Source organism: Fusarium keratoplasticum, chromosome 10, assembly GCF_025433545.1.
Source record: "Fusarium keratoplasticum isolate Fu6.1 chromosome 10, whole genome shotgun sequence".
NCBI lineage: Eukaryota > Fungi > Ascomycota > Sordariomycetes > Hypocreales > Nectriaceae > Fusarium > Fusarium keratoplasticum.
The window spans coordinates 1,398,772-1,420,398 of NC_070538.1; the positions used below are offsets into that span (position 1 = coordinate 1,398,772).

The window sequence follows — 21,627 nt, forward strand, 5'->3', positions numbered from 1 at the left end:
AAGAGGATGAGACATTCGTGGATCCATGCCAGTCACGAGGGACGAGACGCTCTAGACCAGACCGGCAAGGCAAACTGGGCTAGGCAGTTCAAAAAGCAAAAGCTGCGAAGTCTCGACGGAGCCGCGACCGCGATTGGATCCCCGCTCGAGAATGATAAGCGCCGGGACATGCAGCGGACCTTCGCGCCCGGGGATGGCTTCCCGCTACCATGGGAAGGGATATGCTGTTGCACCCGCGGGGATAAACTTGTGTTGCAGTTGCAGTCTGCTTAACCGTGGCCAGTCGTCTTTGGAGATGCCCACAGCTACGCCGCTGGGCACGCGCGTGAGGGGCGGCTGATGCTGCAACGCACGATAGACGCGTTGCGGTGTAACGGCGTAGGCGGTAGAGGACAACATCAAGAGGTCCGAGAGCACGAGCTTGGGTTTCACAGTATGCAATGCTAGGTTGTACTTCCCAACGTCGAGCTCATTGCCTCTTGATGCATCACGATAGGTTGCGAGTTGGTTGTGCACATGCACAACAAGCCTCTACCGCCTGATGCCCCCCCAAACTTAGACGCCGAGTACCACGTACCGAGCGAGTCGTTGCATTTGTCAACACAAGACAACATAGCAAGACAGGCCCGAGACTCGGAGGACGGAGGATTGCTGAAAAAAGGCGGCTGGCTTAACTGAGCACGTATACGAACCCCCAAGGCAAGGCCCAAGCCACACGCAGGCTAAACTCGCATTCCCCATGCCCATGCCTTGCCGGCGTCAGCGAAATTTACACTCTCCAGCGCTTGCGTATCGTATTAGCCAAGGGGAAATGAGGGGGAGGGACTGAGACGCGTCTCTTGCTGGAGATTTGAACTAGGCCAGAGACATGGTTGCGGGTATCTGGCTTAGCCTAGTTGTCGGGCCTCTTTTCTCGATCATGTCTCTGGATCTCAGACATCTGGAGACACGTCAAGACATCTGAGGCTATCTCGGCGAGCTCGTGTTATTCTGATTAGAACCGCTGTGCCAGAGAAACCCAAATCGAACGACGGCAACTCTCAGGGTTACAACGTCCCCTCCCAGCGCGCACAAACTCAGAGTTTCTCTTGCGTACCTGCGTCTGATGCAGACTAGCACTCGCTTGCTGATTTCTTCCGTGGCTAGCGTTTCGTTTCACGCGCTCCAGAGACAGGCCTGACAGGGTCCATGGTCCATCACAGGGCTCATTCCAAAGTTGCGCCACGTCCAAATAGTGTCGCTCGGCTGCGGATACAGCTCCAAGGAAGCAGAGCTATTGAAATGCTGAGGAACGCGGTCCCAGCTGAACATGCGCAATTAAATTAATATCCTGCCCATCAGACAATATATCGATCGAAACCTGGAGAAGCAGTTATTGCGAAACGCTCCAAGAACCCCGTGAGCCCTGGACGGTTCGTCTAAAGGGTGCGTCCCCTTCTACGGCACGTGTGACGGGTACCAAGACCGGGCCTCCAGGGGATCCAAAAGGGAAATGGACCAGGAGGTCCGCGGTCGTGAAACATGTCGCCGGCGTGGGGAAAATACGAAAGGAAGGGGGCCCTGGGCAATCAACGACGAGGCTGCTGACAAGGGCACAGGGGGTCACATCGAAAGCTGCTCAACATGATGCCGAGCTGGGAAGTCGAGAGCCGAAAGAAGGGGCCAGGTCAGTCTCCGTCTGCTCAAGACGGGATGGTCCGCTCCCCGAGATTCAGGTTGACAAAGGTGGACTGTTCCCTGGGCCGTGATGGATGGCAACCTGGGGTTTGTAGTGGTGGTGATTGTGGTGGCCACGGTGAGGGACGAGCTGGCGATGCGATGCTACCCAGATTAGAAAGCCGTCCCTGATCGAGGCCAAGTCGCCATATCGCCATCACTGTCCGTCTGTCAGTTCCTGCTCTGTTTCGTCCGATGAGCCCCGGCTCTCTTGCAAGGGAAGAAAAAGCAACCATGCCATGCTTTGCATGGCGGAGCCGCCACAGTGACCAGGACCGATTTCGATAGGCAAGATACCGGGGCCCAGCGTTTCTTTGTTCCTCGCCTGGGACGGTAGGATGGATCGTTGATAATGAAAGCGAGCGTCATCCTTGGCCTTTTGCTGTGCTGACGAGTCTGTGCTGCTGCCCGGGACTCGGTTCATTCCTTAGTGAGCTGGTAATATCTGTCAATCCCTGGTATCGGCTTCTCTCGCCGATGTCTTGCTTTGTTTCGTTTCCTCATCGCGGCCTCTCGACGCACAACAGCGGCCGCGGCCTTTGACCTATCCACATGTCAACGCACACCTTATCAGAACCACCGAATCTCCTGTCCCTCGCAGCAGCAGCAACAAAGAGCTCGAAGCAAAGGGGATTTGCATTGAACGGCTATCCAAGACGAGACAAAAACGGACGCCGATCACGCCGTTGCAGAGTGCTGCAAGGATCCATCCATCCATCACATCCCCTGGATGGCCTCGTCTGATTGGCGGCATCTAACGCCAAAACGCATCACCCCTAGCCCCTAACCGTCCGCCCCAGCCCCCCCTGGCTGCCCCTGCACGCCCTGGGGGGCTGCCTCACGTCCGCCGCAGCGGCCGCAAGCGTCCCTGATTGGGGACGTGGGCATCTCGACGACCCCTGTCATGCTGCGAGTCGTCCAACTGCGATTGAGCGCCAGGTGGTGTCTTGTTTAGCGGGCGGCTGTGGGGAGTTGCAGTGCATCGACAGAGAAGAGCTTCTCACTGCCAGGTGGCCATCTCCACTCAGAGAGGTCGTCTCTGCTCTCTCACTGGGCTGTCACGCGCTATTTGGAGCCCGAAGCTACTGCGCGGCCAGGTAGCGGTTTCTCGACGGGTGCTTGACGAGGACACGATTGGTTGGACGAGTGTGAGATTTTTCCTTTCGCCTCCAACGTTTGTTTTCTGCAGCTCACTTGACGAAAGCGACGGGAAGGAAGGAAGGACGTGCTTGTTTTGATTCGCCTCGTTAATTTGTTTCCTCATCGCTCGAGCGAGCACAAGCAATTTTGATGGGGGTTCAAGACGTCATTAATTAATCATGAAAGAAGTGAGTCAGGCCCTCGGCACAAGGGTTCACGCAACCGAGCGAGCAGTTGAAAGATATTCCCCGGCCCTGTCACTCTCGTCAGCACAGAATAAATTGAGGTGGGCAGGGCAGGGCAGGGCAGGAAGCTGTGGATGGCCGATCTCGTACTGTGTTCAGACACTGTAAATAGTCCACTGCGTGCCCCCTGGCCCGTTTTTAGCATCTCGTAGCGCGTTGGCCACATTGTGAGCGTGCCGTAGCCCGTCGCTTTCATTCCATCCGTCCTGCTGGGCGACATTTTTTTTTTTCTTTTTTATTTTGGGAGGAGGAGGGGCCAATGCCTGGGATTGGGACGACGAGCCCAAGGGGCTGGCACACGCGCTCAGTGGCTCCATGGACAGTGTGTGATGCACCGTGCTACTTCTGTCCATTCACAGCCCTCCAAGCTGCTTCTGGTTGGTCCAGTCGCTAGGATTCCTCCAGTGTGTGCTGGCACTGGCAGCGTGGTTGCAGGCATGGAGGTCCAGCATCAGCATCGCGCCTTCCCTTCCCTTCACTTCCCTTGCCCCCCCTCCCACCCCATCCACCCGTTCGTTCGTTCGTTCCTTCCCCAGCACATCCGCCCGCCAAGCCCAAAGGGCTTTCGCTCCTAAACTCGCCGCCCACTCACTGCCTGCACCTCCTGCGTTTGACCCTCGCTCGCTCTTTCGCACTTTCCACTTCCTCTTTCTTCCCTTCCTTCCTCTCGTCTCGACTTCCTTCTTGCTCCACCACTTCCACTTCCTTTTTCCTCCCCTCTCCCCCCTTCGCCTCGCCTACTATTTTGCGACCTTCCTTCATTCTCCCCTCTCCTCTTCCTCTCTTTTCTCTTGATCTCTCTCTCTTTCCCGCGTCGCCTCGTTTGCAACGTCCCTCGGCCTTGTCGCGTTCGCATCTGCGAGTCGGTTCGTCCCACCCACGCTGCGCTGCCCGCTTTCGCACTTGACTTGCAAACCAACAAAATCCCACGACAACGGAAAAGAAAATCAAACAACAAAGAAGATCAGATCTACTTCGAGGTCCTGGAAGGCGCAATCAGCTGGCGATACCTGCCAAAGTTTTTAATCTCTGTATTATTCTTTCGTCGATTCTTTTGCTTCATCGCCTATTCCCACAAATCCGTACGCCCAAGCTTAATCTCAACCCGCATCGAAAAAGGAACCACGATCCCCGAAACAGACTTTGACCACCAGGCAATTAAACTCAACAAACACCAAAAAAAATCAAAGAGGAGGTGTCATACAAGGCAAAGCCCGGACTTTTCACAACTGGAACGACATCGTTAGGAGGACGCTGTCTTGTCTTGGAGAGACAATACCAGCTGGAGCTCGCGTGTTCTAGTCGTGTGTCAATCACCCGACTCGCCCGCTTTGAGCGTGAATCTCTTGGTCCATCGCCAAAAATCTCAACCCATTCGCCATCGACTCTTTTGGGTTCGTGGCAGTCCCCTCATCACCTGACCTCGACCCTGTTCACGCCTCTTTAGGGAGCAGCATCCTCTGGAATCCTGCTTCCTTTTGACCGTCCTCGCAAACCTCGTCCCGGTCGCCACTCGACATTTCGATCGCTGCCTGCTCCGGACCGGCCTCCCGCCTCTCCAGTCTCACAGGTTCCGCCTTCGGACCCTCTTGCTCCTTCGACATCATCTGTCGAACCGATCTCCTTCCGCCGACCGCGTTTCCGCGTCGCCCTTTCATTCACCAGCTTCTTTCCTGTTGCAATTACTCTCGGTTCTAATTCTCGACGAGTTCACAGCTCGTCATCCGACTCTCTCTCGACCTTTTCTCGTGTCTCAAGTACCCGTGTGCTTTCTTGGATTTGCGGTTTTTTGGCCTCACGTCACGATATCTCCCACATACGTTTCGCGCCCACTAGCCGAGGTCCAACAACACCTGTCGATTCGACCGGTACTCAACGCATAATTACTCTGCTGGATTTCAGCAAGATTACCTTCTAATCTGTGTGACTGCTTTCTTTGCGAGAGACAGCCACCTCACATTCATTCATTTTCCTTTCCTCAAATCTCACCCACACAAGCGCGAACCCAGCTTTGAGCAATGGACGCAGGCGGTCTCGCTCAAATGTCTTCCAACGGTTTCGCTCCCGACGGGCTCTCCATGCCCACTGGCGGCCTGGCCGCTCGCAGGGGTGGCCAGAACCTCAAGCCGCTCTCGTTTGAAAACATCAACCAGGGCAATGATAAGGATGCCGGTGTCCCCACCCCGCGCACCAGCCGCTCTCATCTTCTTGCTGGTCTTAGGACGGCTCCCAAGTCCGCCACTGCTACTTCTTTCGGACCTCAGTCTCCCACGGGTGCCGTTCCCCCGCAGCAGTTCAACCGAAACTCCATGGCTGGAAACGCCTATGGTATGAACCAGGACAACATCTACAATGCGCCTAAGTCGGCCTTCCCCCAGTACGGCGCCCAGAACAACTTCAACTCCATGATGGGTCAGCAGTACACTGTCGATCAGGTCCTGGCTCCTCCTGAGCTCCCTCTTGATGAGCAGGCCCAGGAGCACATGGACCCCAACCTGTATGCTCAGCTGGTTGCTACTAACATGTACCTCGCTCAGCAGCAGCAGCGGCTCCAGCAGCAGCTGCGTAGTGTCCAGGCTGCTGCCCAGCAGTTCCAGCAGCTCAACCTCAGCAACCCTCAGCTCACTCAGCAGCAGATTGCGTTGTACGAGCAGCAGCAGCGACTTCACAACATTCAGCAGCAACTCGGTGCCCAGGCTATTCTCTCCCAGCAGCCCCAGCAGCAGCAGCAGCAGCTGTACTACAACCCCATGACCGGCCAATACTACGTCGAGACCCCACAGGCCGCTGCCCAAATGACTTCGCCCTACAACGAGCAGCCCTCGACGCCCGGTTTCGGTGGTTTCCAGCAGCAACAGCAGCAGAACACTCCCTCGGTCCAGGTTTCCCCTCCTGCCGAATCGCAGCCTTTCTCGTTCCGCAGCAACTCGCCCCCTAAGCGCTACGACTCTCCCACCGAGGTGACTCCCCTTCCCCCACCATCCGTCAATGCTTTCCGCCGCGGACACAAGAAGGCATCGTCCCTCGCCCCCCTCAACAGCGCTCTCGCTGCTGCCTCTCTTTCAGACGCTCCTAAGTCTGCCGGCCCCAAGACCTCGACATTCCCCATGACCCCCCTGACCGGAGGATATGGCCCTGGTCAGGCTCGTGCTGGAGAGCACCCCGTTCGTCAGCCCCGAGGCCCCCCCTCTCTAGACGAGCTCAAGTCGAAGCCCACTGCCAAGATCGAGGGCAGCAAGAACTTTGCCGCTCGCACTCGCCGATCTGCAGTCCACAACCTGGTCCGTGCCGGCCTCGAGCGCCGCAAGGGTACTGGTAGCTCCTGTGGCAGCATGAGCCCTGTTTCCGAGACTGCCGAGGAGTCTTCGACACCCATTACCGACAACGAGTCCGACTCTGGAAGAAGCGGCTCTGGCAGCCTGGCTGGTGACATGGAGTGCCCCAGCTCACGAACTTCTGCTAGCGGCGGTTGGGGAGCTATCGGTTCGGACCGACCCAGCTCCCGCCAGAAGGCCCGCAAGAGCGTCGACAGTGTGGGAAGTGTTGCGTCGAGCGAGGGCGAGACAAGCTCCTTCGCCAATGTGTTTAAGAATGGCGCTCTGCGAGCGGCCAAGGGCCAGGAGTCAGCTGATGGCCAGCGCAAGGCACCTAGACTGGTGCTCACCAAGAGCACTCCCGCTGCTTAGAGGTGACGCTACGGCTACCCCTCTCTCACTGTCACGACTTATGCGCCCGGACTTTTTCTTTTCACACGACTGCTCGGACTGGCGGATTGCATTTTGATGTTATCGTTTGGTCCTTTTCTTACGCTGGGGAGTCTTGTTACCATTCTGCATGGGGTGGATTAAAACACGTCTTTTTTCCTGTCTTTTACCCGAACCTTTTTTATTACCTACAGAAGTTTATAATTCGCTTCACTGTCTCTCTTTCAGACGCTTTACACTTCGCCACGACATTAGGGGGAGGGCCCGGGGATTATCTTGTCTCAGCCTAGATGGACAAACGGGTTATTTTGGGGGACTGACGAGGAATCTTTATACCAATGAGGATGAGAAATTTCACCGGGGACAAGCCTAGCCCGAGAACCTCTGTGAGGTGATCGGGCAGCCCCCTGATGTGAGTCACGGCCGGCGGTCCCGGCAGGGACAATATGTCTGGCAAATTTGACATTTGCTTTCGTTGCATTCCTTATGGCATCTTACGTCTTTTCTTTTAGCTATTGAAGGTCCCGGACTTGAGTCTGCGTGAGTGTCTTGTGGTCTCTGACCAAGGCGGAGGAAGTGCCGCCGATGCACGAGAAGCCCAAGACCAGGATGGACTGGCAGAGAGATAGAGTGATGCATAGATAGTTTAGGAAATGGCACAATCACAAATTGAACGCCACAAAGCGTGCTCTGTGACAACTTGTAGTGCTGCATTGTTCCCGACAAGTCCACGCCGTCCCAAGATTGGCATGGACAAGGAGTCTTGTACGTCAACACAACTCTTTTGTGCCTCACCGTTAGTCAACTGGAAGAGGCCACAGTAATGCCAAGTTGGTCCTCATCAAGCACTCCTAGTGAAGGATGACACTTGTAATAGAGTTGATTTGGGACTCGAAGGATCCGCTGAGAAACTGGAGAAGAGAACCTAGCTGGTGGTCTGTCACATTTCAACGACTCTAGAGGCGAATAGACTGATGCTCAGCAGCGCTTTCTTGTTGAGTCCGATATTGATAGTTGGAGACTCAGACCCAGATCCCATAAGAGAGGGTGTAACCTCGATTACTCTCCCACAAATATCACTCACCCAATCTCGAGAATCGTGCACCGCTGAGATGCTGCCATGGGAGCTCTTTGGGCTGTGTGTATCATCTTTCAGGATTACACCACTTCCGCATCTTGGTTGGAGCATGGGTACTGTCATGTGTGACATGCAATTGAAGGCTGCTTCTCTACAAGGAGACCAGCAGTACGGCGAGATGGAGCCTGGTCTTAGGTCGTAGAGTTGATGATACATTCGTGATTTTGCTTGCAACTGCTACGATACTAGGTCCACCAGTCCTCGTGATCTTAGACTTGGAGATGATTGTATAGTAGTGTGGTTTAGATGATGTTCACGAGGGTTGTGATTCTCATGCCCCCAACCTCAATTACCGCATTCGGACAACCGCACAAGCAACTTAATCCCGAAGATCAAGGCGTTCACGATGGTGGGAACCCTCTTGTGACATTCCTGGATGGATCCTAGGCTCAAGCTGGCCTTCGGGTCTGCAGGAGCGGCTTGATAGATCAGGTTCTGTAAGCTGCTTCAAACAAATCTATCCGGCTTCTGTGGACTTGCTGAGCGGCGGAATGCCAGCCAGCACCAGCTGCATGATGGGCTCTTGACTACTCTTGTTGGTCAGGTAATTAGAGGCCTCAAGAAGGTATGAAGCTGTGGCCGCTCTCCTCCTATGATAACAACGGCTGGCCATCAACCAGAGTGAGAACCAAGGACCTCGCACACCTCCTGTGTCTGGCAAAAGGCAGGCCTGCTATGAATGCGCCAGCCTACTTACTTCCTTTCTTTTTGACCTGCACTGTGGTTTTTCTCAAAATTTTAGCACACATCTATCCTAGTTACCTCCCCGGCCGCCTCCCAGACAAATCTCACTCAACACCATTGGATCATCACTATAACATCATGACACCACAACCAGGAATCAAAAAGAGCAAAAATAATGATCTGGAAGGCGTATGGGATTGCTCCCGCCAGGGCTTGAACCTGAGACCTTCGCATCACCGATATTACAGTGTAAACTGAAGTATTAGTACGACGCTCTAACCAACTGAGCTACGGAAGCCAACCAGATCTGGTTGAATGCCGGTGTCCGGATTGGGCATCTTGAGCCGCCAACAGCGGGCCAGGGTCGTTGACCATCAGACCAGAGCCCGAGATATCTCTAAGAAGGGCGGCTGGGTTATCTGTACTGAACAGTGCTCAATCTGATCTGACTTTGTGTTAATAGAGTCGGTTGATGGGTTTTGGGGCTCGGGGCTCGGGGCTCAGGGCTCAGGGCCCAGGGTCGTCCAAGGCTTAAAACATCAGCATCACAACATCTAAACATGGACATTATAATGTTTGAGCATGATCCTCCCCACGTTTGGATATCAAGAGGATGGTTACTGGAGACTGAAGTCGTGGCTGGCTCAAGGAGATATGATTTCATCCTCTCTGGGGTTGCCAATTCGGCGGTTGCGTGGTGGTGAATTGCACGGCAATGACTGATGGCAGTGTTGAACTCGGGAACTCTTCTTTCAACGTGAGTAGGCGAACGCTATGAGGGCTATGTATACAGTCCATTAAAGACCAAGATCCCAGCTATTTAGGCCTATGGTCTTGGATCTTGTTGATAGACACCAACACTGGTTTAGAGGTGATCTAACAACCGATGGCAGTCCAGGTTACGAGATGGCCAGCGCCACCTACAGTTGTCAAGAGCCGGAGCATTCAAGCTACCATCACCGAGGCCCGGATACTGTGACGCCCAGGCATTCTCTTCAAGTCAGAGTCTCGTAGCTATTCCCCCCAGCAGCCAGTAGAGAGAATCAACATAGGCGTTCAGATCAAGTCAATATGACGAGATAACCAGTCTATAGGCGATGCCCACGGCTGAACATGGTCGCAGCCAGGGTGTTAAGAAAGGATTTCTAAAGCAATCAGTTGGTGAGCTCTAAACATAGGCTTATAATGAGAGTCTTTGTCTGTTAAATGCCCTCTTCGCTGGTTAGCACGGTAGTGTTAGACTTGAGCATGATTGGACCGGAGCTTTGCGGCGAGTGTTGTCCACACCTCTACACTTGCACTGGCTGTCGAGTCTTGTAGCACAGTGCAGCATAGCTCGTATTCATGGTGGAGCAAGAGTTGACTATCTGGAAACTCTCTTTAACGGGCGACTTGGAGGTGACGTCGATTGCCGCTGGATCCGAGGTTGATTCATGTATCATTTGAGTAGGCATGCCTTCCCGCACAGCATGCTAAAACCCATTCTGAAGTGTTATTTGCCGTCTATTTCCTTCTTGAGTGGCAGCTTCTCTTCAACCTTTCACTCTCTCAACATTCTCGTTCGCTCTTGATCTCTATCCCTTCTCTACATCGATACACTCGCTCATAGCTGCGCAAACATCACCGAAATACATTCGCGCCCATCGCAGTCTCACCTGGCATCACAATGCCCTCTATCAGTCGTCTCCTCGCCCTAGCCGTCACCCTCGGGGTAACCAGCGCAGCCTTCCAGGGCTTCAACTACGGCACCACACTAGCCGACGGCAGCGCCAAAACCCAGGCCGACTTTGAGAACGAGTTCAAGACAGCTGCATCCCTCGAAGGCACTGACGGCGCATTCAAGAGTGCTCGCCTTTACACCATGATCCAGGGAGGCACCCCCAACGATCCCGTCTCTGCCATCCCTGCCGCTATCAAGACCAAGACTAGTCTTCTATTTGGTCTCTGGGCCTCTGGTGGTGACGCAGTCTTTGGCAACGAGATTGCGGCCCTGAAGAAAGCTGCCGAGCAATACTGCAGCCAGCTGGACCACCTCGTCGCCGGTATCTCAGTAGGCAGCGAAGATCTCTATCGCAACTCGCCCATAGGCATCAAGAACAAGGAGAATCCCGGTGTCAACCCAGACACTCTGGTAAACTACATCTCACAAACACGCAATGCCGTTAAAGGCACCTGTCTTGAGACCATCCCAATTGGTCACGTCGATACCTGGACGGCCTTCGTCAACGGCTCCAATAAAGCCGTCATCGACGCCTGCGACTGGCTCGGCATGGACGCTTACCCTTACTACGAAGATACTAAGCATAACCCCGTATCCGAGGGCCCGAGCCTCTTCCATGCTGCCTGGGACAAAGTCACGGCTGTAGCCGGCGGCAAGGGGATTTGGATTACAGAGACAGGCTGGCCCATCAGCGGCAAGACATCCGGCGAGGGTGTCGCCTCGATCAGCAACGCTCGCACCTACTGGAAGGATGTTGGATGTCCCATGTTTGGCAGCACCAACGTCTGGTGGTACACTCTCCTTGACGCCGGTACTCAGTCGTCGAATCCTAGCTTCGGCGTTGTGGGATCCAAGTTGACCAAGAAGCCGTTGTACGACCTCAGTTGCGGGAAGAAGCGCAGTGTCTAGGGATAATTGTGACTTCCGGGTCGGACTGATCGGGATGGCCCCGGCTTCGGCTCCGAGAACCCGCCGAGGCTCTTGAGCCGGCCCCGGGCGGTCGGATTCTCGGTGCGATGTTTTAAGATGAGATACTGCAGCACAATGGCATCACTGCACCTACTTAAAGGGGAGATAGGAATAATATGTCGAAGCTTGAATCATAATAAATCTGTGTAGAAACTATCACGTATATAAGAGTTTATAGCTTATGTTTATGTACTTTTCCTAATAGTTCTCCTTGGAATCATCCTTATCTTACCAAGTGGAAGTACTATAGACAGATAAAACCATGTCAACTCCTATGAACCGAGACACTCAGGTAGCCATGTACTCAGGGTAGATATCTATTCATTGTTGCCTTTCTTGGTGATACCGAGTAGATGGGAGCTGAAGACATGTTTAATACATTACTATTGAGAATAGTTAATACACTAACAAAAGTCTTTGAATAGAGGCAAGTCTAGACTGCAAAGTAGAATGTCGCGTGACCAGGGTATGCGATAGCTATCCCTTCCTGGTCATCGTTGAACAAGCTGACAAGTGTCCATTAGACACAAGATAACACATTACTCAACAGTCAACCCGGCAAAAAAGAGACGGAATTCTTTCAAAAGGCTAAATGCGACATCAATTGATACCGTGAAAGCCCAGGCCCGACGATCCGCTGCCTTGTCCGGCGCCGGCCATCCTCAGCCCCAGATCAATAGCTCAGCTTCCCCTGCATGGGGCGCCTCAACCGCGGCGCGCCACGCGCACAACCACTGGCACTACAGCTGGGAGGGAAAAAGTGGCGACCTGTCTGTGGCCCCCTGGCTCCTTCTACAAGGTGTCCTCCACTTGCACCTCTCTACACAGCATCTACACGCTCCTTCGTTCCCTTCCCTTGCATTGTATTGTAATATTCTTCTTGTCCTTCTCTCCGTATAATTCACATCCAGAACCATGGCGCTCCCTCGCAAGAGCGTCCTCTTTTCCGCTCTGTGCCTCGCGCTCTTGGTCGGCTTTGTCCTCGCCGGCCATGACCACGCCCATGAGCATGGCCATGAGCATGAGCATGCCGAGAGCCTCACTGGCGTCGACGTGGGCAAGCTGAGCCTTGACGAGCTCGACGCCCAGCTGCAGGTATGTACATCGATACACCCATACATCGAGATGCCCTCTAACCGCAGTCCAGACCTGCCCCATCGTCAAAGACCTCAACGCTGCCAAGCACGCCCACCACGCCGCAGCTCCCTCTTCCCTCACCGCGCGCCTCTTCGCCGTCCTCTTCCCCGGTTCCCCCGCCGTCAACGCCCTGCTCGCTACTCTCTACATCTCGGGTCCCCCCAACTTCCTCCTCGCCCTATGCCCGACCAACATCGACCCCGCCTCCTTGTCCGTCATGGTCGCCTTCGCCGTCGGCGGTCTCCTCGGAGATACCCTCTTCCACCTGCTTCCCGAGATCTTTGTTGGTGAGGACCACGATGAGTCTGTCAAGTTTGTCCTTGTCGAGCCAAACCGCAACCTCATCCTAGGACTTGGCATCTTGGTGGGCTTCATGACCTTTGTTGCTATGGATAAGGGTCTCCGAATCGCTACCGGTGGAGCGGGACATGACCACTCGCACGGACATGGTGATGCGCACTCGCATTCCGAGGACAAGGCCATCTCAACTGGTGTGGATGCTACGGATTCTGTCGTCAAGTCGCGCAAGAAGGGCAGCGAGGACAAGGGCGCTGTTGTTGCCAATGCCGTTGAGAACACTGAGAAGGAGATCAACCCTAGCGTCAAGCTGGGCGGTTACCTCAACCTCATGTAAGTCCCCCGATACCGGCATGGATTCCGCGAGAACATCACTGACATGACTTACAGCGCCGACTTCACCCACAACATCACCGACGGTCTCGCCATGTCTGCCAGCTTCTACGCCTCGCCCACCATTGGCGCTACCACTACCGTTGCCGTCTTCTTCCACGAGATCCCTCACGAGGTCGGCGACTTTGCCCTGCTCATCCAGTCTGGCTTCTCCAAGCGTGCCGCCATGGGTTCGCAGTTCATCACTGCCCTGGGTGCTCTTCTCGGTACTCTGATCGGCATTGCTATCCAGGAGTTTGGCAGCCCCAACAGCGACGTGCCCATGGGCCGCAACGAGGGCCTCTGGGGAACCAGCTTGGTAAGTTTACTCTGCCCTTCTAGGCTCGGCCGCACTGCATGTCAGTTTGCTAACAATGCTCTTGTAGACTTGGGGTGATATGCTGCTGCCTTTCACGGCCGGTACCTTCCTCTACGTCGGAACTGTGGCCGTCATCCCTGAGCTTCTTGAGACCGGTCCCAACAAGGCCCAAGAGCTCAAGAAGACACTAATTCAGTTTACGGCTGTTGCCGTGGGTGCCGGCATCATGCTGTACATCTCCTGGCACGATTAGATAGGATAGAGGCGTCTGTGTAAAACGGTGTGATTTGGTGTAGATGGCATTCGGCGAAGGGTGTTGGTGTGAAGCGTTGTTGTTGGTGTAGATGTGCGATGAAGATATGATGGCCTCGACTGTAGAGTCCCGACGATGGTACTATCGAGGTGAGAGATGTTGGCGTATGCATAGTTGAGCAGTTGTGGATGGGTTGTAAGAAGCCGAATACTGTAGTCCAAGAGGGGCTCGAAACCACCTTCTGCCATAACCAAAGCTCGATTCGTCGTTCACACCGGTGTCTCCTATCCTCGACCTCAATGAGGGGTTCGAGTCCAGATGTATCGAGACATGGGGGCTTGCGTCGGCATAGACGGTCCTGGCGTTGTTCTCATGATCGTCAAGTCTGTGAATGACGACGTCCAAGATGCCAGATGATGTCTGCCATGTCTCGCTAGCTTGAACCTGCTGGCCCTCGAGGCATACCGGGACATCGAGATTGGCTCTTCAGAGTTCTCAGAAGCCAAACCTTGTTTCCGAACAATGCCTAAATGTGCCAATGTGAGGAGGTTAGTTGACGTGTTTTGATGCCAATGCCACTGCTGTAGGGTAATATCAGTGCACCTGGTAATGATCAATAAATAGCATCACGAGGCCAACACAGGCATTCCAGTCAGGGCGCAAAATGGAAAGAGCGTGACCAAGAATGAGGGGAAGAAGTTGGTGCACACCATCTCTTACTTCTCCAACTGTTGGAGATGGCAACTTGGCGTTCAGAGCCGACGCCGCTGATGACACAGAATTCGTCATGGGGATAGAGTTTGCTGTCTAAACAGCCTCAGGCTCGAAGCGCACCAGGATCTTCGGCGAGATTGATAACTAAAGAACCATTAATCAGCAGTTCACAGTCCTCAAACAAACAAGCCTTTTCGTTGACAACCAACATCCACCAGGCCCTTAGCTAGGGAGCCAATCATGAGCTAGGACGGTGGCCCCGGTGCGCTCGGAGATGGGTTTGGACCCTGAAAACGGTACATGTCCAGGGCGGCTTCATGCATAGCGGCTGCGCGGTGGATCGCGGGTGAGCGACACGGGAATAGCAGTGATCACTTGCTAAGCATTTTGGAGGCTCTTAGCGGCATCCTTGACCAACTGCAACTGCACGGTCGGCTCCGACGGCGAGAACAGGCGAGCATCAAGGGCTTTCTCGGACCTGAACGGAAGAGACGGGAGACAACAACGGGGGAGACAACTCGGCATGAACAGGACGGGCAGGGCCTCGTCACAGGAACACAAATCTGAACCGGACGAGGTCAGAGTTAAACGCCTTGCCTCACGGAGCAGCGGTGGTGGAGTTGGAGGACCTTTCTCGGGCAGACCTTTCGTTTCGGGACAGCTCCAGAAGCAGAAGAGAAGCGCACGCGCCTGCGTGTGCGTGGACGAGTGGCCAACAGTCCATGTGCTCCATGAGCTTGCGCAGCTGTCAGTCAGCCAGGGCCATGTCGTGATGGGCCACCACCATTGGCAACGTGGGAGCGGCTCTCCAGGTGAAGCCACTCTCACCTACCGAAGCTGGCCCGTGCATTCTCCCGATGGTGCTTGGCTTCCGAATTAATCCAAGCTCAATACCGGAGCGCGGTTGCTGGGGTGGGGGCTAGTTGCCCCCGTACCTTGGTCTACAGCAAACGTGGTTAGTGAGAGAAAAACCCTTCTGGTCGGGTGAACTAGGCGGGATGGAAGAGTCGACGATATCGGATTTGGGGTCCAGAATGGTGGAGATGGGAAATGGCCACCAAGATGAAGAGGTTGGAGGGGAATGGAAAAGGGGGGTAAGTCGAGGGATTTGACTCACCGACTTTCAAGATCTGAGATGAGGTCAAGTGCCGTGTTCGAAAGGGGGCATGGCCAAGTATCCTGTTTCCAACCTTGGGGTCGACAACTGGCGTGCAGGTATGCTTATGCTTCATCGGTGTCGCCTCGAAAAGTATCGTGATGTGAAATCGTGGTGTTTTCGTGTTGGGCTGACGCGCCCAGCCGAAACAAGAAGGCTTGCATGGGCAGTCAGCCAACCAACTGACACCATCCCATTTCGCGCCATGGCCATGTAAGTGAGCCCAGCAGCGGACAAGGTGAGGAGATCATCTCGGAGGCTAGCCCGATCTCTTAGTCTTCTGCTAAACACCAGACTGTCACCCTCAGCATGCATGAGAGCGGGTATACCCAGATGCATCACATGGCGCCGGTCCACTATGTCGGTCTGAGCTTCCCCGTGTCTCTCTGTCCTCTTTGACTCCCCGCAATCAGACCATAGGCTGAGATCTAGATGGCTTCGCTTCTCATCAGCAGTGAGAGGTTTCAACGGTTGCCAAAGGACCCTTGAGTGAGTTGCAGCGTCTCATCCTCGTCTCAGACAAGACGTGGTGGATCGGGGTGTGTCCCATGATGCAGCTCTGAATCCCACGCTCGCGAGGTTTCCTCTTTGGATGATGCGTTGTGTGCGATGCTGCCTGCGACGGTCCCCGGCCCGGAGCTGGGCAAACCAGACTTTTTCCCTCGCAGCCACAGTTCCCAAATAAGAACACGTTGTCGCGGCTAGACCAGTCATGTCAGCGGCGAGCCCGTTCACCATCGACCATTGGCGGGCAGCATCGTGATGAGAGCTGATGGTGGGAGGGGCAATTGGAGAAAGAAGCGAAGGGGGGAGGGGGAAGACCGGGACCGGGGGCGGTAGCAGAAGACGACGACAACTTAATGAGGGCTTGAAGAAACTCACGATGCAGAGACGGCGAGGCGCTGTCGTGTCATGCATCGTGCACCTCTGGCAGGTCGTCCGTCCGCGCCCCGTCTCCATGTTCCCATCCCCAGGTAATGCCGGCCGGCCCATAAGGAGCAAAGCTTGTCCGCCTCGTCTTGCAGGGATAGCGTAGTCTCCGTGAAGCTGTTTGGGGCCTGGAGGAGAGAAGGGCGGAGTCGAGTTTGCGAGGGCAGATGGAGTCTTTGATGGGCTGCTGTGCTACTAGTCTTGGTTCGAGAACGAAGCACAGACTTCCAAACGGCCGACGGGACCCCGGCTTTGGGGGGTGCGTACACATGATCGAGTTGCATGTTTCTGGGTGAGCCAGTTCGAAATGGGGAAAAGACGAACAACGGGACGAGGGGGCGGATATGCAATGTTTGCCCATCATGTAATAAGAATTGCTTAGCAGCGGTGGTCGCTCGCTCTCCCCTCCCTGGACCTAACCTCCCTGGGTGGTCTTCACGATAGTTCGCCTAAGGTAGATAGGGGATAGAGAAAGGCGCTGAGACGAGACAGGGCGAGCTGAAGCAGAGAATTCCCGTCTCTCCGTTTGTCTTGGTCTGACTGACCGCCGGAATGAGGCATTCCCGACTGATGCCCACCTTCTGCCGTGCGAGCCGTACATACACACTCACTGTGCTTGCTCATGGCGGTCGTACCGTATTTCCGATGTGTGGGCATGCGGTTGGCCTATGTCGGATTTCTCTCAGTCATGGCAAGCTGCACGGTTTCTGGTGTTTCTGCGTCAACCCCCAACCCACGGAGGTCAGCTCCGAAAGGGTTTGCGCAATGGTGATGGATGTTGCAACACGGATGGACTGAGGTGGGGATTCGTGAAGTCATAAGGGCCGCTTCTTCTCCAGTTTGATGCTTCATCATCATGAAATATCCAAGGCATCAAGTGTCAGGCCTCGTAAGTGACGTGAAGGATCTCGATAACCATATCCAAGTTTAGCATTCTCCTGGTGGTGTGCGTGTGTGTGTGGTGGGTAGGGGAGGAAGACCAGCTCCGAGTGAGGCTCTCTCACTGGCGCACAAGTCTCCGAAACGGGCCGGCTCTTGCTTGGCCTGGCTGGGTCAGCCCAGACAGAAACCTCGAGAACCATGCATGGAAGGCATTGGATCGCTGATGATGGGTGGTGGATGGTGGATGGTGGCTAGGTGCCTTGCAGTTCTCGTGCCTGACGTGCTCGATGGTGTCGTCGATTGCAATGCACTGCGCGATGCGATGCCGGTCGAGTCCGTGAGGTAGACAGTGTGAGAGTCACCAGGGGGATCCTCTTCCCGAACCCATTCCCCATCCAACCTCTCTTTCTGGCCACCATCGTGACCTCGTGGTAGCGACAAGAGGCCGAGCGGCGGCTCCCGAAACTGTGCATCTCCGTTTCGACTCATCACACCCCGGCTTTGTCGAGATGGGCAATCGCACGGATTACGTGCTCGGAAGGGAACCCGATGGATTGCGAAATAAGAGAATCACATAATATTTCTGGTGAGCTAATAGAAGAGAGGCTCCTCTTAGCTACCTAGGTATTGATTTGTGGTCTTTCCCTTTCTCGGCTGGAGATTGTCGAGGAAGGAACAAGGTTGGAGGAACAGACGGGATGGAAGGAGCCCTACAGACACTGACATAGACACCTTCCGAGTCAACGGACAGCCAGCGATGTTAGCGTCGCGGGACCCTTTCTTTGGCCTTTCGGCACCGGACACAGATGGTTCCACCATCGGCGCTAGTCATGCACGATGTGTCTAATCCCAGTCTCTGGCGGTGGGCTCAACTTAGAAGCCCTGTCAGTTTTTTCTTCTCCACCAGGTCTCTCTCTTTTTTCTGCTTCTTTTTCTGGTGCTTGTAAGTGAAGTGAGCTGTGTCAGGTACCGGTACAGTACCTCTCCAAAAGATGGGGACACTTTCTGGCAGCATCGTGAGTAATCTTGGTGCAAGAAAAAAGAGAGGGTCTGTTTCTCATCTGGCAACGCTCCTGGGTGAAGTTAGAGTAACGGAGCGCCAACAAGCTAAGCTCTGTAGACACGTGTGTTTGCTCCCAATGCACGACGTGCCCGTGTCTGCTCTGATATTGCCTAGCTTGACACTCTGACCGCTGTGAGGTTTGTTGTGTTGTTGTGTTGCTGTGCTGTACCTGAGGTTGTGGTTGTGCCTGGTGATCATCGTCCGTCCATGCTTTTCGTCTAGAGCTTCTCCAATTCCATAGTCCCTGTTTACTGTACTGTATCCTGCCTGTAGCTTCTCCAACTGTCCCCCCCCTTTTTCAAAAGAGACAACTCCCTCGTGGGATCTAAAAAAATTCTTTCGTCTCCAAGTCATTCCCGTGAGCCGCACCTTGAGAGCTAGTCTGATGATGTGCTCAAAGTTATCCGCCGCTTGCTCAAGCCACCGTGATGGCGGCTGTCTACCTAGAATACCAACTAGAAAAATGTAAATTTCCCCCTCCTATGAGTAATCCACCCAAGAATCTCATCGTCACGGATTATCAAGAGGTTGGTGGGTATAACTTCTCTCCTGGACCCTTTTCTGGTCTTGTTTCGTCTGGGCAATCTTGCGGCCCCCATCAAACCATCGTCAAAAGACTCAAGGCCCCGAGTCTCGACCGCGATCTAGCAACTCTTGCAGACCCGAAGGGCCCCAGTGAGCACGCGCTCCCTTCTTGGCTTGGCGGTTGCACACACATTTGCGATGGGCCTTCTCCGCACACCCCTGGCGCCATCAACCCCCCCTCCCCTGCAAGCACCTCAGCAGCTTGGACAGGGTCCAGTGCCAGACGACGAACCAAAGTAGCGGTACCTGTACCTGACCTGTCCCGCGAACGGCCATCCCGTCGCCGCATCTCTATATATATAAATATAATATGTCCTTCACCATGGAGACGCCTTCTGTCATCGTCAACTCGCACATTATACATCTCTCTCACGAAATGTCCTCTCGCACATCGGACAACGGACCCCGGGTCAACCGGGCCCGCCCCACCAAATCTGCCGGCGTCGACATCAAGATCGACCAGCACTGGAGCTCCAAGGCTTACACCTCTGGTTCTACCATTGCCGGCCACGTCGTCGTCAACACTCAGCGCGATGTCGCTTTTGACGACTTTGAGATCCTCTTTACGGGTACTGCTTATACCCGTGTTGACTTTGTCAACCAGTACTCCAGTGCTACCTACGCCGCCCGGCCATTCATGAAGCTTCGGATGCCCATCCGAGATTCGGATTTCCCCAGCCCTCGTGTCTTTGAGGCTGGCCGCACTTATACCATTCCCTTCAACTTTGTCGTCCCGCACCAGCTCACCCTCAGCGCATGCAACCACCCAGTTGAGCATGCTGGCGTCCGCGATCACCACCTCCAGCTGCCCCCGACCATGGGTTTCTGGGAGCACAATGACCAGTCTCCCGACATGGCCCACATCGAGTATGCCATTCGCGCTGGCGCATACAAGGACACTGCCGAGGAGGGCCGAACCCAGATCCTCGAGGGCTTCCACATGATCAAGGTGCTCCCCTCGCTTCCTGAGGATGCGCCCCTTGACATTGGTCCCAACGATGAGCGTTACACCCTCTCCAAGACAAAGACTATCCGCAAGAACCTCTTCTCGGCCAAGCAGGGCAAGCTCACCACCACGGCTTCCCAGCCTGGTGCCATCATGCTCTCTGCCAACTTCCTCAATGCTACCGAGACCAACTTGAAGGTCGACCTCAAGTTCAGCACGGCCTCTGCCGATATCACTCCCCCCAAGATCAACTCTGTCAGTGCCAAGCTGCACTCTACCACCTTCTTCAGCAGCGCTCCTATGAACCATCTCCCCAACCTGGGCGCTCGCATCAAGCACCAGAGCAGCCCCTCGCTCACATACTCCACCACCACACCCATCCCCATGCACCCCGACACAAACATTACCTGGGAGAACGAGGCTCCCGTCTCTCGACGAGACTCTGGATACTCCAGCGGTGCTTGGCACGAGGTTACTTCCGAGAACGAAGGCGCCGAAGGCCGCAACAAGAAGGCCAGCAAGGAAAACGTCCACCGCTACGCCACCCTCAACATCCCCTTCACCCTGCCCACGGGCGGCAACAAGATCTTCCTCCCCACCTTTTACTCGTGCATCAGCGCCCGCACCTACATCGTCTACCTGACCCTCTCCGTCGGCCCCATGAACACCAACATCAACCTCTTTGTGCCCGTCCAGGTTGCCGTCGAGAACACTTTTGAGCCCGTCGACGACGAGCTCCCTACCTTTGACGACGCCGTCGCAGAGGCCGAGGCCGACTCCTACTTCCAGCCCCGACTCACGCAGGTCCCCTCGGAGCGTTTCCAGGGCACCAGCACCCTCCCTGGCTACGACGATGCACGACGACGCCAAGTTGCAGTTGCCTAAGAGTTGCCGACAACTTAATAACACGTATAATGGATCATAATGGAGGGGGGAAGATCTACACAATTTCATGACATAATGCTTGTCTTTTCAAAAAGAGGAGGAACAGAAACTTTTCATGACCCTGTTTCTGTGGATTCAAGATTGGATGCATCATTCAGCGAGGAGTTTCTAAGGATTTTTTTTCATAAAGCAAGCCGTTTCACTTTTTGGAGTTTTGAGGCGGTTTTTGCACAGCATGGATTACAGGATGCATCATCAGGAGTAGAAAAAAAAGCAAGGGGGTCAAAGGGAAGCATTATACATATACAGCATCAGGCACGAAACAGTTGCCTTCATTTGTCTAGAGAAATTGAAACTTGAACAATAACTTGATCTTACAACTGTGACTCTTGTGCATCTGTAGCATGGATCCTAGTCTAGATCTGACCGGCGCTACGCGAATATGCATGATCGGGGTAGGAATGTCAAACGTTGCATTCCTGAATCGTGCACGTCGAGGGGTGTAAGAGCGAGGAGCGAAAAAGAAAATAAGGCGGACAACACCACTCTCGTCTCACCATCTCACCAAAAAACCTGTCGGGAATGCCGTCGGCTGATGGGACTGAGAGCCACGTGGTACCGTGCATTGGAGGCCCGCTTAGTCAAAGGCAACCCACACGGTCATCCGCACCTTGTTGCCGTCTACCGCTGGCACAATTCATCAACGTTGCCGTCGTTTCTGCTGTTAATTGAGGGAGCTGATCTGGTGACAAGGTCGTAGAAGGAATGGAAC

The 21,627-nt window shown here is 54.5% G+C and overlaps 4 protein-coding genes across 4 annotated transcripts; all 4 read left to right on the forward strand.

Moving 5' to 3' along the window:
* Positions 1-5,119: 5,119 nt before the first annotated feature.
* Positions 5,120-6,787, forward strand: NCS57_01232900 (uncharacterized protein; the record flags this gene model as incomplete). The annotated part of the gene is made up of 1 exon (XM_053062006.1): positions 5,120-6,787. The coding sequence occupies one exon, from the start codon at positions 5,120-5,122 to the stop codon at positions 6,785-6,787; it is 1,668 nt and encodes a 555-aa protein (XP_052908534.1).
* Positions 6,788-10,293: 3,506 nt separating this feature from the next.
* On the forward strand, positions 10,294-11,256 carry NCS57_01233000 (uncharacterized protein; the record flags this gene model as incomplete). Its single annotated transcript, XM_053062007.1, has 1 exon — positions 10,294-11,256. The coding sequence occupies one exon, from the start codon at positions 10,294-10,296 to the stop codon at positions 11,254-11,256; it is 963 nt and encodes a 320-aa protein (XP_052908535.1).
* Positions 11,257-12,231: 975 nt separating this feature from the next.
* On the forward strand, positions 12,232-13,694 carry NCS57_01233100 (uncharacterized protein; the record flags this gene model as incomplete). The annotated part of the gene is made up of 4 exons (XM_053062008.1): positions 12,232-12,411; positions 12,464-13,083; positions 13,141-13,441; positions 13,509-13,694. 4 exons carry the CDS (start codon positions 12,232-12,234, stop codon positions 13,692-13,694), a joined length of 1,287 nt encoding a protein of 428 aa, XP_052908536.1.
* Positions 13,695-19,346: 5,652 nt separating this feature from the next.
* On the forward strand, positions 19,347-20,855 carry NCS57_01233200 (uncharacterized protein; the record flags this gene model as incomplete). The annotated part of the gene is made up of 1 exon (XM_053062009.1): positions 19,347-20,855. One exon carries the CDS (start codon positions 19,347-19,349, stop codon positions 20,853-20,855), a length of 1,509 nt encoding a protein of 502 aa, XP_052908537.1.
* Between the last annotated feature and the right edge of the window lie 772 nt (positions 20,856-21,627).